The sequence below is a fragment of the Vicia villosa genome, linkage group LG2 (assembly GCF_029867415.1).
Source record: "Vicia villosa cultivar HV-30 ecotype Madison, WI linkage group LG2, Vvil1.0, whole genome shotgun sequence".
NCBI classification, from domain to species: domain Eukaryota; kingdom Viridiplantae; phylum Streptophyta; class Magnoliopsida; order Fabales; family Fabaceae; genus Vicia; species Vicia villosa.
The window spans coordinates 97710466-97732199 of record NC_081181.1 but is presented as its reverse complement, the minus strand read 5'-3'; the positions used below and the strand labels follow the sequence as shown (position 1 = coordinate 97732199).

General features: G+C 37.3%; 1 protein-coding gene across 1 annotated transcript; it reads left to right on the top strand.

The window, feature by feature from the left end:
• The first annotated feature begins 15135 nt into the window (after positions 1-15135).
• On the top strand, positions 15136-15969 carry LOC131646497 (histone H2A.2-like). The gene is made up of 2 exons (XM_058916523.1): positions 15136-15428; positions 15537-15969. The coding sequence occupies exons 1-2, from the start codon at positions 15231-15233 to the stop codon at positions 15774-15776; spliced, it is 438 nt and encodes a 145-aa protein (XP_058772506.1). The 5' UTR covers positions 15136-15230; the 3' UTR covers positions 15777-15969.
• The last annotated feature ends 5765 nt before the right edge of the window (positions 15970-21734 follow it).

The window sequence follows — 21734 nt, the reverse complement described above, 5'->3', positions numbered from 1 at the left end:
CTCGATCCATTTGGACCCGGTGTATCCCGCGCTCCTTGAGTTGAAGTCGAAACGTGCGCAGAAATTGCCGCTCCTGACCCTGAGCCTTGTGGGGGATCTTGATTTCCCCCTGCATTGGTCGTAACGACCATTTTCCTGTTGTACCTTCGTTTGGGAATCGGTTGTGCACTGTTTGTTAATTTACCGTTCCTAAGGTTCATACTAGGTCTTGATATTGTCTAGACAAAATAAAACAATTGATTAAAAACAATCTGCTTGACACCGTCCCACTGGGCGTGCCAATTTGTTTACGGTGATTTCTGGTAAACAACCGCTAGTCTTCCAAACTATAATAAATATGATTTGGTTACTCGCAGGATCGACTAGATTGATCCTAGGACATAGTCAAAAAGATTGTTATTCGATCCATGTTTATGATTTGTCTTGAAAATAAGAATTACTCAATCGAAATAATAAAGGTTAGCAATCACTTAGTTATACGCGTAAATATAACTCCAGCGAAAAGTAAGTCAAAATAAAACATAAGACAAAAACTGTAAAAGTGCAAGAATCTTAAAGTGCAGAAATGTTAAATACTTCAAAGATAAATAACATGAAAATAAAGAATGCAGGAATGTAAATGGCAAGAAGTAAACGAAATGCAATAATATCGAAAGATACTTGAAAATAAAGGAAAATACACATGTATTAAAATGGTGGTGGTGTCATACGTACATTTCTCAGCGAACTCTTTCTCTTAACACTTGATACTTGAGTAATATGTGAGTAATTTGTACAAAATGAACACTGAACACACTGAATCCTAACATTAGAACCCTTATTTATACTAGTTTCGACCTTAACGGTCCTACGCTAATCTAATGCCACGTTTCTCATAAGAATCCTCGAAAAGCCATCTGTCTCTGGACAGTTATGAAAACTTCTTCGAATTTCAAATCGTCCCGCCTGAATCCTCCTTCGACGCGTGGCAATATAACTTAACATTAAAATACCACGGAAATACACTAAGCATCAGTACTTAACATATTTCGTAAAATTTGTCTAAGTCTCGAAGAAATACACTCCTACTAGCTTCAGCATTCACTATCTCCGTTATGACTTAAAAATTCTTCATCCTCGAAACATGGCCATCAGGAGCCATTTTATCTTCAAAGACGGTCATCAGGAACCATCCTCCTTCGAGTCTTCACCCTTCGAAGGATCATATTTGCGAAACGAAATCTTCAGCTAACATCAACACAAACATTAATAAACACAATCCAATCAATTCCTAATAAACTTCTGTTAAACATTACATATTACAACCTACATGTTCTGCTTAACCTTAATCTAATTCCTTCTAACATTTATAAATAACAATCAAGTATAAATTGATCATCAATGATACAATGAGGCAAATTGTCTTCATCTTTCCACATAATCCATCTGACCCAAGCTTCATCTCCATTTCCATGTTTTTCTTCACTTCTTGCTCATATAACTCTTTCAAGGTCCCAACAGTTTATATCTCCCTAATCTTTGTTGCATCATTTGTCCATTCTTCATCAGCCTCGATTGCATCATGTCCTGACCCTATTTCATCATCCCATTCAAATAGATTGCACGTTTCATCGCTTTGCCACAACAGACATTTCCAGAAGAGCCTCCTTCGATTGCAACCATTTATGCAACGATAAGAAACCATACACATATTACAAGCACATACCTTCCATCTACGATTTAAAACTGATTGATATGAACCTGTTTTGCTTCTACTAGCAGAAGAGGCCATTTCTATTACCTGGGGCGCAGATAGAACGATGGAGAAGAAAGATGGAGAAAGGTGGAGAAGAATATTAGGGTTTCATTTGGGGATGGATGAAGATGATATAAAAGTATGGGATGTTTAAGAACGAAAATAAAAATATAAACAATACCTACGTGGCCATCCACGTAATCCACCATTAGAGGAAACTAACGGATAGGACCATTTATGCTAACGTCAGAATTTATGGGGACCATTATTTGAAGAAATTTTTTACAGGGACTAAAAATGCAGGGTCGCGTTTTTACAGGAACCCCTGGCATAATTAACCCTATAATATATGATACGCTGCCCGCACGCTGCCGACACCGAACCGCCATAGAACAGAACCAACTTAATTTGGCTAACAACCAGAATCACCGTCCCTTAAGCACCCGATCACACATCCTATTGGCTCCAAGCCGATAAAATACTGCCACCGTTAAACGGTCGTTGTAGTCTTGTCTAATTCTGCCACATAAATTGTATAAGAGCACCTACATTGATGCATAGCATCTACTACTATGCAAAAGCACCTCCAAAAACGACCCACAAACTACACTTACCACCACCTCGAATTGGACTTTAACGCGCTGGTTTTCGCCGCGACCGAACAATCCAAACCAATCTAACACTGGAGCGCCCTCCACGAATAAAAAGAAGGATCAGCTACACCAACCCCGAAACAGAAAGTAACCACACTGACATACGTGATAGCGCACAGAAAACTATGAACCGAGTACAACAAACCCAACAGTACTAAAGCTCGACCAGATATTCGATACCACAAGGCACGCTTTGCCGCCGCCTCTTAATCTGATCTGCAAACTTCATGAATTCTTATGACTCTGTACACCCTAGACAGGCCCTAGGATCTACATACCATTGAGCTATGTTCACTTTCATGTTAATTAATTTTGTGGACAACCACCTACGAGAATACTCTTTTACGTCCTCGAGTAATGGAGAGAGGAAGGATGTCAGAATCGCAGCAAAATTCTGCATAAAACGCAGCATGCGTCGACCTATGTGTCAGTTGCGTCAACACATTCAGGAATTTGCGTCGCCTATAGTGTCAGCGTGTGCTTACCCGAGAGTGGTGGGAGTTCTATGCGTCGACCTGAAGGAGGCTATGCGTCGACGCACAATATGGAATTTTTGAAAAATATTCTGAAGGTCATAACTTTTGATCCGTTTGTCCGATTTATGTGTCGTTTTGGGCGTTGCGAAGCTAATTAGATGTTTTACATGATAAAGTGATAAGACGGGCAGTGGCCAAATTTATTTTAAAAACTTGATTAAATTGATTTGATGGATTAAAACATTGTATATGTATAAATGTGTTTATATATATGACCATGTGTTTGTATGATGGTTTGATGATTGTGATTGTATTAATATGTGATTAATATTAATATGACGATTGTGGTGAATATGTGTGAATGATTGAATGATGCTTAGACATATACATGCTTACGATGTTGATGAGATGAGATGAAAATAGACGATGTTAAGCATCATATTGATGATGATATAAGTATGTGATATGTGTGCATTCATTCATGAATTAATTTTATTTGATGATATATCCCAATGATGAGTGGATTCCTTGAAGAACATAATTCCCATTATGCAGAATTTGTGTCAGTGGACTGTATCTCGATGATGAGTAGATTAGTTGGATGGGTTCAGCCCATGATTTGGTACCACATGCATTAGTGCTAGTTCATTCATATGCATTATAAGATGTTATGGCTTGAATGAATTGTGTTGTGATTGATGATGTATCTTGGTATGTTTGACGAATGTGAAGTATTGGAATGTTTGTATACATGTAGGTTGAGTGATTAATAATTCCTTGACGTTTATTGCTTACGACTATATAATACTCGTTAATTGAGAATGAAACTCACCCTTACATGTTGTTTTTCAGATTGAGGAGTAGCGGCTTAGCTGATTTGGTGAGGATAGCTTTTAGAGTTCATCCATGAGTCGTGTCGGTCATGCTCTGATTGTAACATTGGGGAATGCTAGTTTAGAGATGAATTACTCTATTTTGGATTTGTTGTTTTAGACTTGAATTGGATAATTTGCATGGATGATGAATATGCAACGTTATGAATTATAATCCGCCGTATTGAACATGAATGGTGTTTTATGTTAAATTCTTCCTCGTGTGGCATGACATTTTGCATTAGTATTTATTTTGAATTAATTGTGATACCCTTGTATTTCATGTTTAATCTTAATTATTCTAATTATTTCCGCGGGGTTTAGAAGGGTGTTACAATAGTGGTATCAGAGCATAGTCGGTCGTTGTGACCAGAGTCTTAGTGTCAGTCTTTTCCTTGTATACGACTAGTGCGAAGTAATCACTGACGATACTTTTGTGCTAATGAAGATTGTTTTGGTGAATTAGCAGAAAAATGGCTGGAAGAGGTGGAAGAAACGATGATGCGATCGTTGAGGCTTTGGGCATGATTGCTGGTGTGCTGGGAGGAAATCCTGGAGGAGCTGGGATTGGTGTTGACAGGCAATTGGGGAACTTTCAGAGGAACAATCCTCCGTTGTTCAAGGGCACGCATGATCCTGAAGGTGCTCAGAAATGGATGAAGGAGATTGAGAGGATTTTCAGAGTCATTGATTGTGCTGAGGATCTGAAAGTGAGGTATGGTACGCATATTTTGTCCAAAGAGGCTGATGACTGGTGGATGGCCAGTAGAGATAAACTCGAGGTTGCTGGTGTAGCAATTACTTGGGCTGTGTTCAAGAGAGAATTCCTGAGAAGGTACTTTCCTAAAGACGTTCGGGGCAGAAAAGAAATTAAATTTTTGGAGCTGACTCAAGGTAATATGACGATACCGAAGTATGCTTCGAAGTTTATTGAGTTGGCGAAGTACTACGTTCACTACAACAATGATGAAGCTAGTGAATTCTCAAAGTGTATCAAGTTCTAGAATGGTCTTCGAGACGAGATTAAGCAGGGTATCAGGTATCAGAGGATTAGAAGATTTGTCGATTTGGTGGACTGTAGCAGAATCTTCAAAGAGGATAACCTTAAGCTAAAGTCATCTCACTCTCGCGAATTGGTTACCAAGAAAGGCAAGAAACCGATGGATAGGGGTAAGCCTTATGGTAAGGGAAATCCTATAGCTGGAAATTGGAAGAAGCCTAGTGGGGGAGATTCTAGTGCCCTCGTTAGATGCTATAATTATGGTGAGGCTGGACACAAGAGGAACGAATGCAAGAGCAAGGAGAAAACATGTTTCAAGTGCAATAAAATTGGGCATGTAGCTGCTGAATGTAGAATGAAGACTGTGACATGCTACAACTGTGGAGAAGAGGGTCACATCATTCCATAGTGCACGGAACCAAAGAAGGATCAATCTGGTGGAAAGGTGTTTGCTTTGTCTGGGACAGAGACTACTCCGGAAGATAGGTTGATTAAAGGTACGTGTTTTATTCATGGCACACCTCTAGTTGCAATTATTGATACTGGAGCGACTCATTCGTTCATTTCAATGGATTGTGCTAAACGGTTGGGATTAGAAATATCTGATATTAATGGAAGTATGGTTATTGACACTCCTGCGTCGGGTTCAGTAACTACTTCATCTACTTGTTTGAACTGTCCGGTTGATATTTTTGGTAGAGAATTTGAAATGGACTTAGTGTGCCTTCCGTTGAAACAGCTTGATGTAATCTTGGGAATGAACTGGTTAGAGTTCAACCGTGTTCATATCAACTGTTTTTCAAAGACAGTGTTATTTCCTGAAGCTGTTAGTGCTGATGATCTGAGCATGACCGCTAGGCAGGTGAATGAAGCTATCGGAGATGGTGCAACAGTGTTCATGTTGTTTGCACTGATGAACTCAGAAGAGGTGGTACATACTGGATTACCAGTAGTATGTGAATTTCCAGAAGTTTTTCCGGAAGATGTGAACAGATTGCCACCAGAAAGAGAAGTGGAATTTGCTATTGATTTGATTCCGGGAACTAGTCCAGTGTCGATGGCACCGTATCGCATGTCGCCGTCCGAGTTGGCTGAACTGAAGAAACAGTTGGAAGAATTGCTTGAGAAGAAGTTCATTCGTCTGAGTGTTTCTCCGTGGGGTGCGCCTGTATTGCTAGTAAAGAAGAAAGAGGGTTCGATGAGGCTGTATGTGGATTACACACAATTGAACAAGGTTACTATCAAGAATCAGTATCCACTGCCGAGGATTGATGATTTGATGGATCAGCTGACTGGAGCTTGTGTATTCAGTAAGATTGATCCGAGGTCTGGGTATCATCAAATTCGTGTGAAAGATGACGATATTCACAAGACTGCTTTTATAACGAGGTATGGACATTACGAGTATTCGGTAATGCCGTTTGGAGTTACTAATGCACCTAGTGTTTTTATGGAGTATATGAATAGGATATTCCATCCTTATCTTGATAAGTTCGTGGTGGTGTTCATAGACGATATTTTGATCTATTCTAAGAATGACGAAGAGCATGCGGAATATCTCAGAACGGTGTTAGAGTTATTGAAAGAGAAAAAACTTTTTGCTAAATTGTCGAAGTGTGAATTTTGGTTGGATGAAGTTAGTTTCCTTGGGCACGTGGTTTCTAAGAATGGTATTGTTGTTGATCCTACGAAGATAGAAGCAGTATCTCAGTGGGAAGCTCCGAAATTCGTAGTTTTCTTGGTCTTGTAGGTTACTACAGAAACTTTATCGAAGGATTTTCGAAGTTAGCATTGCCGCTAACTAAATTGACCAGGAAGGGTCAGGCTTTTATTTGGGATGCGAAATGTGAAGAAGGATTCCAAGAATTGAAGAAGAGATTGACAAGTGCTCCTATCTTGATTTTTCCGAATCCGACTGTATCGTTTGTGGTATATTGTGACGCATCACTGATGGGTTTAGGTGGTTGTAATACGGTGGGAGAACTGACTTTATTATCGAAAATGTTGCGGTAAGCAAGAGTCGCCACCGACTTTTATTTTATCCAAATTAATCAGAAAGGCTAAAAGAACAGGAAAAAACCTTTTTAAAGAAAACTGAGTTCGGGGGTAATTATGCAAAGGGAAGGTGTAAGGCACCCTTTGCATCCATGGTTTTCCATGGGCTCTTAATTGCTTAGCTCACTTGTTTGTTTGAAAAGTGTCGTGTGTGAATAGTAAAAAGATTTCGTTAAGGACTTTAGCTTGTAAATAAGCGTAGCCTTGTTTTGAAATTGTTTTGAAATAGGAGGTGTGAAAAGCATTTGATTTTTGAATTGATTGTGAGCAAGCAATTAAGAACTACCTACCCTAAGTTTGTCTTTCGTGTTCTTTAAGTCTATCGGGCGAAAGGATCTATCCATACCATGAGAGGGCAGGAAGTCTTTCCATTGGATGTTTAGGGTCATCGAGAAATTATCGTTCGCCACAAGACTGTCCCTACCATAAAGAGGGCAGGTAGTCTAAGGGAAAGACATAATAGTCATTTAGGCAACAGTAAGGACACCTTAGCAATTCGAAGGGACGATCACCATTTAATCGAGGGACAAGATCATTTATATCGAAGGCAACATCGAAGGGACTATGATCTTTAAATCGGAGGGACATGGTGATTTTTAATCGTAGGCATCAGGCTAAGGCATCCCTACACTCGAAGGGACTTGACTATTTGATCGAAATCGAAGGCAACAGGCAACAAGAGGGGCACCCTAAAGGTGCGTGTGTGCATCAATCACGTGGTTTGATTCAGATATTTATCTTGTATTAGGTGAGCTATGTTAAATTGATCTTGTCACTCCCTAAATTACTAACCACGCAGTTAATATGTTAACAGAAAATAAATTGCGGAAATTAAATCCTACGCTATTACAGAGCTTCGGGATTAGGGGGTACATAACCAAAAATTGGGGGATGCAAAAAGTAAAGTGCGAGAAAATAAAATCCTAATTACTATTACATCACAAAAATTGCAACCTATACACCTTCTAGAATTTAAATAACATGAATTAAATAATTAAATAAATAGCGTAATTAAATGACATAGATTAAAATAACAATTAAAACACGGATGCGACAATCATAGAGTGAAGATGAGAAGAAGAATCGCGGGAATTGAGTTGGGAAATCAAGTGAGGATAATCTTAAGCTTACTAAATTAATTACTAAATAAAAATTGAATTAATTAACACCTAACCACTAAATTAAAATTAACTAATTATTAATTAAAGAACAAAAATGCTAATCCTAATTAAAATTACTAATGATTCTAACTAATAAGAAAAAAAATTTATTAACAAGAGTTTTGTTATTATTATATATTTTTTTTTTATAAAAAGAAAGAGAAAAAGAATTAATTTTTTGGTGATATTTTAGTTAAAAAAATACGAAAACAAATAAGTTAACAAACTAAAATAAATAAAAAAAACAAACTAAAACAAACACACAAAAGAAAAGAATAAGAAAAAAATAAGAAATAAAACCTGGCTGGGGCGTTTGGATCCAGTGTGGTGCTTCCTTGAGAGTGTATGGTAGGCCTGCAAGATCGTGTGCGTCTGTTTTGCAGGTCACTGGATCCGGTGGACAAGATGCGAGGGTGCATCGTACGCACGCATGGGGGTGTTGTGCTGGAATTGCGTTCAAACCCTTCTGAAAAAAAATAAGTCTATTGGTTACAAACATGTTCATATTACCAGCTAGGCTGCATTGCTAACTTGAAATCATATTGCATAGAAAATAGTAAATATTAAAAGCAATAATTAATGGGAAAAGGTCAACATAACCAGAACTGGGCCCACGATAGCTTGAACTGGTCAATCACGAGAAGAGAGAGGAGACGCCTTCAGTTGACTAGCCAAAGAAATTTTGCCACGCGTGCGGAAAGAAATTGGAAGTCTGACCAGCCAATGATGCAATTCCATACGCGCAAGGAGGAAGATGACAATTTGGCCAACCAGTCGAGTGCGTCCACGCGTGCGAATGCAAGCCCCTATCCACTATTCATCTTCTTCTTCCTCTCACCTACGGATTCTTCTGCGATTTCAGCTGCAATTTTTCCTGCGGATTTTCATATGACCATGGCTGCAAAATCAAGCTATACCATAACACGTTAATAAAAACCTGAAGTCGACCCAGGTCCACTAAATGAAGCCTTCTGAATCCAATGGAGATCTCTGTTTGGTCTGAAACGTCCTGGAACCGGAGATACGAAGGCTACTTCCTTCATGCCCTAAACATGGTAACTCCATGGACCTGCGTCAAATATTCATACAACTGGTTCGAATGGCCTCTAAACTCCACCCTGAACTCAATTATGCTATTAGATCAAAACGAAACATGATAAAACGCTACATACAAAAATCCAGAATAAGAAACAATATGGTGGATGCGATGCATACATTCCTGACGTTACCTGGCTCGTAGAATGATCCCTTTCCACCCTAACTTACCTCTGAAACGAATTGGAGGGACTGGAACTGGTTGAAAGCGGTCGAAATTTAGGATACGATTTTCTCCATATTTCTTTTGAAAATTCGATTCTTAGAACCCTAGTATTCTCTCCTACTTTCGTCCTCCCCTAATGTTGCATACCCTCTCAATATATAGGAGGAGGGATTTAGGGTTAATACATGTCTTGATTGGCAAGAGAAGAATTTGGAAGAGATTTGATTGATTTTGCATACAATATTTCCAAATATGGCCAATTATATTTTCAAGCTTTTTCTCACGTGTAATCTTGGATTTGTGAATCAATTTGGATGTTAGAATCAATCTCACCATTTTTGACAATTGAATCATGATTTTATTTGATTTAATTTTGAATTTAAATGAATAAAATTCAAAATTAAATAAAATAAAAATCATGAAGTTGCATGAGATTGTTCTATGGGTCCCAAGGAGATTGTTAGATTGACTTGAAAATTAATCTCACAATCTTTTATCATATAATTATAATTTTATTTGATTTTATTTGAAATTAAATGAATAAATTCAAAATAAAAGAAATAAAAATAATAATAAAGATAAATGTGTTTATGGGCCTTTCATGAGATCCTTATCACGTTCATGACTCAACAATATAGGCTCATTACTTAGAAATTCAAAGTTCCTCGCTTAGGGTTTCATGTCTCTTCACAAATTTAGTCCAACTTGCACCAATCATAACTCTCTCAATTTTTATGGTATGGAGGTATTCTGAGACTTTCTAGAAAGCTTAAAGAGTCCTCTAAAATCTCCTTTTGGTTTCATCTCAATTGAGTCTACCATGTTCATGTTATGGTCTTTGAGAAAAAATGACTTTCTTGCGATCCTTTAGAAGGACCTGTGATGTTTTGGCTCATATCTCTCAAATGAAGCATTTTTGGCCTTGGCATGTGAGAGATAAAATTGTAGATAATTAAATTTCCTTCAAGTTCAGATTTGGATGGAAAATTTCTGATGTTCCATGTGAGGGTTATGGCTGGTCAAAGTTGGGTTGACTTTCTCCTACGAAAACCCTAATTTAGAAACTTTTGGAATTGTTGATTTCTGATCTTTCCTTGATGAACCATGATCAATTCTTGATCAAAGAGTGAATGATACTTCAATATGAGGATGTTGACAAAAAATCAGAAGTTTTGAATGTACTTTGACCACAGTTGACTTTTAGGTCAACCCAGTCGACTGTTGACTTTCTGAACAATTGAGTGATCAATCTTTTGAATTGAGACCTGAAATTTGTCATGAAAGTAGTGTGGGGTATCATAGACTATATGGGATGCTTTGGAGCCTTTGGTTCATTGATTTTTCCTCAGAACAATAAAACCCTAGTTTTCTGATCTTTGCTTAGGAGAGATGTCTTTGAGCTTTATACTTTGTTTTGAATTTGAATAGGAGAAATAGTATGGGCAAATTTTGGGGTATGACAGTGGTGTATTGATGCAAAATCAACAGGTGGTGGCTTATGCGTCGAGACAACTCAAAGTGCATGAAAGGAATTATCCGACTCATGATTTAGAGTTAGCAGCGGTGGTCTTTGTTTTGAAGTTGTGGCGACATTATTTGTATGGTTCGAGGTTCGAATTGTTCAGTGATCATAAGAGTCTGAAGTATCTCTTTGATCAGAAAGAGCTTAATATGAGACAAAGGAGGTGGTTGGAATTTCTTAAGGATTATGATTTTGGTTTGAATTACCATCCTGGTAAGGCAAACGTTGTTGCTGATGCGTTGAGTAGGAAGTCCTTGCACATGTCTATGCTAATGGTGAAAGAATTGGATTTAATTGAACAATTCAGAGACTTGAGTTTGGTATGCGAAGATACTCCTAATAGTGTTAAATTGGGTATGCTAAAGCTGACTAGTGGTATTCTTGAAGAGATTAGAGAAGGTCAGAGTGGCTTGGGGAGGACCAGCTGATGGGAATGTCACCTGGGAACTGGAAAGCCAGATGAAGGATTCCTATCCGGAACTTTTTACCTAAGGTATGTTTTCGAGGACGAAAACTCTTTTAGTGGGGGAGGGTTGTAACACCCCATAATTATTTCTTATAATTTAATTTAAATGAGGATAAATTATTTAATATTGACTAAGTGATGTTGTGAGGATTATTGAGAAATATTGGAAAAGATAGTTATTGGGCTTGCGTTATGGTTAGTAAATGGGAGGTGTTAACTTACTAAGCCCACTAACCACAATTATTCTATTTTTCATAAAATAGAAGGAATATTGTGAAGAGAGGGATTGCAGCATTTGGGAGAAGAGAAAGAACGTGAAAAACCTGAAGAGCTTTGGAAAGGGGAAGACCGAAGATCAAACCTAAGGTAAGGGGGGATTCGTTTCGGTTAATGATTATTATGTAATCGATAGTGATAGAATTGTCTAGGATTATTAGTTGGTTCAATTAGATGTATGATGAATGAGTAGGAATGTTAGGTTTTGATGAATTGATGAATTGATGAATAGTTTTGATGTTATATGACCTCTAAAATGTGTTATAATTGTAGTATATTATGCCACTTGATGATGTTTTTATGTGGGTATGATTATGTTGTGATTGGACTGAAATTGAGAGAGGAAGGATGTCAGAATCGCAGCAAAATTCTGCATAAAACGCAGCATGCGTCGACCTAAGTGTCAGTTGCGTCGACACATTCAGGAATTTGTGTCGACCTATAGTGTCAGCGTGTGCTTACCCGAGAGTGGTAGGAGTTCTATGCGTCGACCTGAAGGAGGCTATGCGTCGACGCACAATATGGAATTTTTGAAAAATATTCTGAAGGTCATAACTTTTGATCCGTTTGTCCGATTTATGTGCCGTTTTGGGCGTTGTGAAGCTAATTAGATGTTTTACATGATAAAGTGATAAGACGGGCAGTATCCGAATTTATTTTAAAAACTCGATTAAATTTCTTTGGTGGATTGAAACATTGTATATGTATAAATGTGTTTATATATATGACCATGTGTTTGTGTGATGGTTTGATGATTGTGATTGTATTAATATGTGATTAATATTAATATGACGATTGTGGTGAACATGTGTGAATGATTGAATGATGCTTAGACATATACATGCTTACGATGTTGATGAGATGAGATGAGATGAGATGAGATGAGATGAAAATAGACGATGTTAAGCATCGTATTGATGATGATATAAGTATGTGATATGTGTGCATTCATTCATGAATCAATTTTATTTGTTGATATATCCCGATGATGAGTGGATTCTTTGTAGGACATAATTCCCATTATGCGGAATTTATGTCGGTGGACTGTATCTCGATGATGAGTAGATCAGTTGGATGTGTTCAGCCCATGATTTGGTACCACATGCATTAGTGTGAATTCATTCATATGCATTATAAGATGTTATGGCTTGAATGAATTGTGTTGTGATTGATGATGTATCTTGGTATGTTTGACGAATGTGAAGTATTGGAATGTTTGTATACATGTAGGTTGAGTAATTAATAATTCCTTGACGTTTATTGCTTACGACTATATAATACTCGTTAATTGAGAATGAAACTCACCCTTACATGTTGTTTTTTCAGATTGAGGAGTAGCGGCTTAGCTAATTTGGTGAGGATAGCTCTTAGAGTTCATCCATGAGTCGTGTCGGTCATGCTCTGATTGTAACACTGGGGAACGCTAGTTTAGAGATGAATTACTTTATTTTGAATTTGTTGTTTTAGACTTGAATTGGATAAATTTTCATGGATGATGAATATGCAACATTATGAATTATAATCTGCTGTGTTGAACATGAATGGTGTTTTATGTTAAATTGTTCCTCGTGTGGCATGACATTTGACATTGGTATTTATTTTGAATTAATTGTGATACCCTTGTATTTCATGTTTACTCTGAATTATTCTAATTATTTCTGCGTGGTTTAGAAGGGTGTTACAGACACCCTCCCGATTACGCCCCTTATAAGAAGATTGTCCTTCGCCGCTAATCTATTTTGGAACAGCCTCTAGACTAAGCAAAACACTTTCAAAGGGATATATTTATTCCAAGCCTTAAACCACAAGGGATTAGTTTGGTTAGGGGAACATTCAGTAAATCCCTATATGTTTCTTTAACAAAAAAGAGACTTGAATTATCCCATTCACCTATATCAATGCCGCTCACATCGTTCCCCCACTTTGACACTCTATTACTCACTATTCTACAATGGTCATCCAATCTTCCGTATTGTTTTATCAAGGCGTTGTACCATATATCGCTCCTTTCCGATTTAATTCCCCGTTTCCATTTATCTAATAACGCTTATTGAAAGCTTTCATATTTCTAACCCCCAACCCCCTTCATCTATAGGTCTGCACACCTTATTCCATTGAATCCAATTGATTCTTCTTACGTTCTCGCTCCCCCTATAAAAATTATTTGAAAATAGATTCGAGTTTAGAAATAATACCTGCCAGAGCCTTGAAGAATGAGAGGAAATACATTGGAAGCGCAGTAAGGACTAATTTTAATATCACCACTCACCACAGGATACCACGTTTCTAGTCTCTTTGAATTGGATCCAATTGGAGGACCAAGATATTTGAATGGAATAGAGCCCATTTGACAGCTCATAATCTGCGATGCTTCTTCAAGCCACCTCTGCTGAATGTTTATTCCCACTAGCTTACTATTGTTAAAGTTCATCTTTAGCCCAAACAGTACTTCGAAAAGTAAAACATTTGCCTTTATGATACAAATGTTTGACCAACTTTTTTTCCCGATTATCAAAGTGTCGTCCGCATATTGTAAATGAGTGAATCGGCCTTCTCCTTTCTCGAATTTGTACCCGTTGTATTTACCACTGTCCACTGCCTTTTTCATTAGCATGTTAAAGCCTTTTGCAACTATAAGGAAGAGAAACAGTGATATAGGATAACCCTCGCTCCATTCTCACTTCCTTAGTTAGACTGTCGTTAACGAGCACTGACACTGATGATGTTTTAAGGCACTCTGCTATCCACTTCCTCCACTTCTCATGAAACCCCATCTTTGATATGACATGATCAAGAAAGTTCCAAACCACTGAATCACTATTCTCATTTTACTTCATCAATTTATTAAATAGGTTAAATAATTTAAATTAAAAAATAATAAATTCAATGATAAACATTAAACAATATTATCTTAAAAATATTAATTAAATTGAATAATTCTTGAAGGATTTTATTAACTAAGAGATTAAATTAAAATATTTAATTAAAGAGTTTAATAAATATGCATCGATGAATAAAATAATTTTACACGATGGTTGAATTATAATATACCAATTCACCATATCTATTATATGTATTTCAAAAAGACACTGTCCTGATGCACTTTGTTTATTTGTTGGCATTATAAATTTATTTACATTTTCTTTGTTTAATTACTGTATGATCTTACTTCGCGTATTAGTGCAGAAATTCCGGAAAAATACTTGCATGATCACAAACATAACAAGTGGCTTTACAAACAACCAATCACAAATTTTTATTAATTAAAAAATAAAAATATTCTTTTTCTCTCTCCTACTTAATGACAACCACCCCATAAATCTAATTAAAAAAAAGTTAAATTTTAAATAAATTTAAAAATTTCTCTTTTCTTATTGGTTGTTCCTAACACTAAAAATTTATGTTCGTATCCATGCAAGTTTTTCTCGAAATTCCGTTGGTGACATGATGAGAAAATAAAACAAAATTGAAATAAGTCAAATTCAATTAAGAAAATGTCCAGACCGATTCTCATTGGTCAGTTTTAAAAGAAACGGATCGCCACGTAAGTGATAGCAAGCTATAGATGTGAACTACATTTTCTAATCTAACGGTGGAAAGCTTTTCAAATCAAGTTCCTTACCATAAACGTGAAACTATAAACCTCACCAGCACCAAATTCATTTTCATATCATCATCTTCATTTCTTACAATTTCTCACAGTTTGTCGCAATACACCGAATTCAAAGCTAAAATCTAGTATTCGATTGAGAAAATGGACGCAAAGAAGGGAGCAGGAGGAAGGAAAGGCGGCGGACCAAGGAAGAAAGCAGTTTCAAGAACCGTTAGAGCTGGTCTTCAGTTCCCCGTCGGAAGAATCGGCCGGTTCTTGAAGAAAGGCCGATATGCTCAACGTGTTGGTACCGGTGCTCCTGTTTACCTAGCTGCTGTTCTTGAGTATCTTGCTGCTGAGGTAGTTATCTCGTCTTTGAAATCCATTGATACTAAGTTGTTATTTGTGAATTGAATTTTTGAATTTGAACCCTGATTTTGATGAATTTGGGAATTTTTGTGTGTGAAGGTTCTTGAGTTGGCGGGAAATGCGGCACGTGATAACAAGAAGAAAACGATTAGTCCGAGACATTTGTGTTTGGCTGTGAGGAATGATGAAGAGCTTGGGAAGTTGCTGGCTGGTGTTACTATTGCTTATGGTGGCGTTCTTCCTAACATCAACCCAGTGTTATTGCCGAAGAGGACTGAAAGTGCTGCTAGTTCTTCTAAGTCTCCTTCCAAGGCCAAGAAATCTCCAAAGAAGGCTTAGATAGCTTTATTTATTTCTTTGTTGTTTTGTGTATATATCATAGATTGGGATTTCTCATGTTGCTGAGAATTGTTCAATGAATACCAAGTGATGTAATTTGAATTCTGAGTCTCATGTAGGAGTTTGATTGGTTAATGAAAACATTTTGTTTTTAGTCACTTTCATTGTTTAGCTGAGAAGTTCATATAGTTTGATATGTTTATGATGTATTCGTTTTGTTTGATTCGTTATATTGTATTGATTTAAATTTATGAAGGAGTCGTAAGAGGGATGTCAATGAAATAAAATAGATGAATACTCTGAATAGGATGGAAATAAGAGTGTACGAATTGAGGGCCACACCATAAATCTTGAAATAAAATTGATTTGCATTCCATTTCCAAGACTCCAAGCAGACTTTGCCATGATTGTAGTGTAAGAATTTTTAGCTGAGCTCCAAATGGAGGATGATATATGATGCCTGATAGTTCCTCTATTTTTCATAACTTTATCTTTAAGAAAGTAAGCCTAAGTGCCTAACTTTATGAGGGTAAGAGGATATCCAAATAGAGCTTGAGGTTAGAAGTTTGGTTCAAGGTGGACAAATACCTAATGCTAAGTCCTCCTACCAAGGGGTCTGCAACACTTCCTTCATGCTACAATCACAATCACGAGTTTTCTTTTTTAATGTCTCCATTTCAAATAAAATTTCGCATCCAAGATTCCAAATTCTTGATTAAACTAACAAGCCAATCATAGACTTGTATACAGGAGATGAGCATGCTAAGGACGATGGACTTCACTAGTTGAATTGTTTCATCAATAGATAAAAGGGAAGTTTTCCATTCCAGACACACGACTTGCTTTTAATCCTATCAACAATATACTGGAAATGCTTAGATTTTGGTTTACCTATGAAGAAAATAAAACTAAACATAAATATAATTTTAATTAAATTTACAAGTGTCATAAAATGTAAATATTAAAATATTATATATTGATCATATTATAATGTTAATTTTTGTTTACATAACGAGGATCTTGACAATGTTCAAATTGTACTTTTTTATTTTTGCACTTCTTCATTCATTGACAAATACTCTAGTCCATGATTTTAAAAACTTTTAATACTTATCCTTTTCAGAAAAGAAGGCAATTCGAGAATTATTATAATAATTTCTTAGTGGCCCAGTTATATTGCCGACAATACTTAATCTTAAGGTAAAGTTCTACAACCTTAAGAATTGAATTATGTTGGTGCACTAAGAATAAATATGATGACAAAGAGAATAACAGCGCAAAGATTAATGAGAGAGAATAAAGTTGTATATTCAAGGCCGTCACAATTTTTTGGAGGCCCTGTGTAGGTTAGTCATGGTTCAACCATGACAAAATAATTAGAGGCCCTATTTAACCCCATTTTAATAGTGAAAACAATTTATGAGGCCCTATTTAGTAATAGCTTAACTGTAAAAAAATTTGAGGCCCTGTGCAGTAGTCCGCTTTGCACGCCCTCAAAGACGGCCCTGTGTATATTCTACTTGCGTTGTTAATAAATGATAGCTACTACAAGACTATTTATACAAAAGAAAAATTGCCACCTAAGCCCTAACAGACTAAACTTAGTGAACAAGTTTAGGGTACAAACAATACAGTACTACAAAATACTAAAGTACCCTTACTACTAAACTGCTAAGCTAATCGGACCCAGAAGGTAGAACTTCTGGTCAACACTATCTTCTGAGTAACCATCAGAAGATCAGCCCACATCAGAACTTCTGATGCTCATCTTCTGAGTAACCATCAGAAGATCAGCCCACATCAGAACTTCTGATGCTCATCTTCTGAATATTGAATTACTCTTCAATACCATCCCTTAATTCATATTCTTCAATCAAAGCTGACAACGCCAATTCCATCCCTTAAGAGCATAAATTGATCTGTCTTGATCGCCTTCGTCAGAACATCTTCCATTTGCTTCTGGGTGCTACAGTGCACAACTTCTAATGTTCCATTCTGGACTTGGCTTCTCAAGAAATGATACTTAGTCTCAATATGCTTGCTTCTTCTGTGTAACACCGGATTCTTGGCAAGATTGATTGCAGACTTGTTATCAATCATCAGCTTCAGAGGCTTCTTCACTTTAATCTTCAGATTTTCTACTAAGTTCAGAAGCCACACAGCTTGACATGCAGCTAAAACGCCTGCGATGTACTCAGCGTCACAGGTTGATAGAGCAACAACAGCTTGCTTCTTGGAACTCCAAGAAATGGGACCTCCTAGAAACATAGACAAATATCCAGAAGTACTCCTTCTATCAACTCTCTCTCCACACCAATCAGAGTCAGAATAACTCAATAACTCTGATTCTTCCTTTCTCCCAAAAGGAAACAATATGCCAAACTTCAGAGTTCCCGTGTAACAACAACTTTGCAATTCTCCAGCTTGAATTTCTTCAGAAGTTCTAACTCATACTTCAGCTGATGCAGAATGATACATCTTCTGAGTACAAAATCTCCATCCCTAGAAAATATGACATTTTCCCAAGGTCTGTAATCTCAAACTCATTCATCAGCACCTTCTTGAACTTCATCAGATCTTCTGGACAACTCCCTGTAAGCAGTATGTCATCAACATAAAGACATAACAGAATCATATTGCTTCCAGAATGTTGCACATAAACTCCATATTTCATCTCACACTTCTGAAACCCTTGCCTCTTGAAAAATGAATCAATCTTCAAATTCCAAGCTCTGGGTGCTTGCTTCAATCCATACAGAGCTTTGTGTAATTTGTACACCATCCCTTCCTTATTCTTTTTCACAAAGCCAGGGGGTTGTGACACGTATACCTCCTCTTGTAATGGACCGTTCAGAAATGCAGACTTTACATCCAGATGCATCAAGGACCAACCTCTGTTTGCAGCTAACGGAATCACCAGTCTGATTGTTTCATGTCTAGCTACAGGAGCAAACACCTCAAAGTAATCTAGCCCAGGTTTCTGAAGAAAACCTCTTGCCACTAGCCTCGCTTTGTGTTTACCAACTGATCCATTTGGCTTCAGCTTTACCTTGAAAACCCATCTGACGCTGATGGCTTTCTTCTTCTTTGGAAGTTCTGTCAGCTTCCAAGTCTTGTTTCTTTCTATAGCCTCAAGTTCTTCTTTCATGTCATTCAGCCAGACTTTCTTCTTGAGCGCCTCTTCAATACCCACTGGTTCAGAATCTACTAACATGGCACACTGAATGACATCTCCTTTTGAGTCAACTTCTGTGTCTTGCAACATGTCAAAATCTGCAAACCTTCTAGGTATAGTTCTGACTCTTTGTGGTCTTTGAGCAACTTCAGAGTCAACTACTCCAGAGTCACCACCTCCAGAATCACTTCCAGAAACTTGTCCTCCAGATTCTTCACCTTCAGAGTTTTCCCTTCCAGAATCATGACTACCACCAGACTCTTGATCATCATCAGAATCTGGATCAGAATCAGATTCACCATCTGACTCATCTTCAGAAGATTCTTCATCTTCTGACTCTAACTCTTCTTCAAAAGTTATCTCTACCTCAGAAGTTGGTTGAGACTCTCTCCAATCCCAACATTCTGATTCCTTCACAATGACGTCTCTGCTGATTTCAACTATATTAGTTTCTGGACAATAGAGCTTGTATGCACTTGTACTGTGGTACCCCATCAATAACATTACTTTGCTCCTATCATCCAGCTTCTTTCTTCTAGCTTCTGGAACGTGTTTGTAACATACAGAACCAAAAACCTTCAGATGACTAACACTTTGCTTCTCTTTAGTCCACTTCTCTAAAGGAACAATTTCCTTCAGCCTCTTCGTTGGACACCTGTTGAGCACATATGCTGCAGTAGCAACAGCTTCTCCCCAGAGATTGTGAGGAAGCTTATTCTCTTTTAGCATACTTCTCGTCATATCAAGCAAAGTACGGTTTCTTCGTTCAGCCAGACCATTGTGTTGAGGAGTATAAGGACCAGTAACCTCATGCTCAATTCCATTATCATCACAGAACTTCTAGAGTTATACTGTAACACCTTTCTAAACCCCGCGGCAATTTAAGTAAATATATCAGAGTAAAAACATATGCACAAGGGTGCCACAATTATTTAAAATAATTAAATCAACTAAGGTCGAAGTCATACTTCATTAGGAAACGGTTCACCAAAAACACAATCATGTTTATCACAGCGGAATAAGAAACAGTGTCAAATACGACCAAATGGAAATACAATTCATCATCAAATAAAACAGAGTAATCTCGTAAAACTCTGAAACTCTCGTTCCCAGTGTTACAAGACCAGAGCATGACCGACATGACCCAACATAAATGGATAAGCTCTACGGGTCATTCTCACCAAGCACTAATGCCGCTACTCCTCAATCTGAAAATGACAACATGTAAGGGTGAGTCTCATTCGCAGTTAGTAGATATTATGCAATTCATAAGCAACAAGCATCATAATATACCGTTCACCCAATTATACATATTCAGATTCACATCCATTATTTATCAATCCACACAATATTAGATTACAACACATAACACCGAAATCCACACAATCATATTATGACGGAATGCATATGACACAGCTGACACTATGCATGTGGTACCAATAAACCGTGGAATCAATCCACCTAACTGATCTACGCCTCATCGAGATACGGCCCACCGACACAATTTCCGCACAATGGGAAATATGTCCACCAACGATCCAAACATCACCAGGATCCAACATCAAATGCATATGAATGGATGAAACACATATAACATACTTAAAAACATCACCAAATCACGATGAACAGTTCATTTCAACACCGCATCACCGAATAAGTATGTACATGTTTTCAACATCATTCAAATAGTCATGCATTCATCATAATCGTAATAATAATCACAACCAATTTATCATCACATCAACTACATTGTCACACCTATCTCATATGCACCCAATGTTCAATTCCCATCAAGTAATTAAATCGAGTTTTAAAGGAATAAAGTCGGCCACCGCCCATATTCATCATTCATCATATAAAACATTTAATTACTTGCACAACGTCCAAAACGGCACTAAGAAATGATACGCGGATCAAAAGATACGTCATTTTAAAGTTTAGAAAAATTCACACACAGCAAGGTTCGCTCAGCGACGTAAGGCAGAAGCGAAATTCTTCCGACCCCCGCTCAGCGGACCTCTAGCGACGTCCAACAGAAGCGAACTACGTTGGGACCTCCGCTCAGTGGACCCCCTCCGCTCAGCGGACCTGTGATTTCAGCAAACCCCAAGTCTGCGACAGACCCTGCCATTTCACATCCTTTTCACCCAAAAACGATTCTAGACATCACATACAGGCACATAATCATCATACATTCAGTTATACACTATAAAACATCATTTAAGCGCATTATTAACCAAATAGTTCACACAATTATCATCAATTCAATCCAATTTAGAACAACCTAACCTAACAACTCCATTGTCTAATTGAATCAAACCATACATCAATCTACCTATTACCTAAGACCACATAAGAGATACTAAAAGGAAGAGTCCCCCCTTACCTCGATGAATTTCTTGAATGCTTTCCTTCCGGTTTCACATTCTTGCCTCTTTCTCTTCTCTTGCCCTTTTCACGTGTTCTTCCTTTTTCTCCCCAAATGGTTCCTTTTCTTATTTTATGAAAATAAAATAAAAATGAATATAACTTAGTAAAAAGGCTTAACCAACTAGCACCCCTCTTTTACTAACATCACACCACAAGCCCAATAGCCCTTATTCAATCATTTTCCAATTAAATCCAAATAAAATACTAAAATTCCAATTATTTAATTTAAATCCAAATTAAATTAATAAACTGAAATTATGGGGTGTTACAACTCTCCCCCACTAAAAGAGTTTTCGTCCTCGAAAACATACCTTAGACGAAAAGTTCCGGGTAAGAGTCCTTCATCTGGCTCT

Coding starts and splice junctions, on each gene's coding strand:
- LOC131646497 (XM_058916523.1), top strand. CDS start 15,231: ATGGACGCAAAGAAGGGAGCAGGAGGAAGGAAAGGCGGCGGACCAAGG. Junction 15,429..15,536: donor TTGAGTATCTTGCTGCTGAG/GTAGTTATCTCG, acceptor TTGTGTGTGAAG/GTTCTTGAGTTGGCGGGAAA.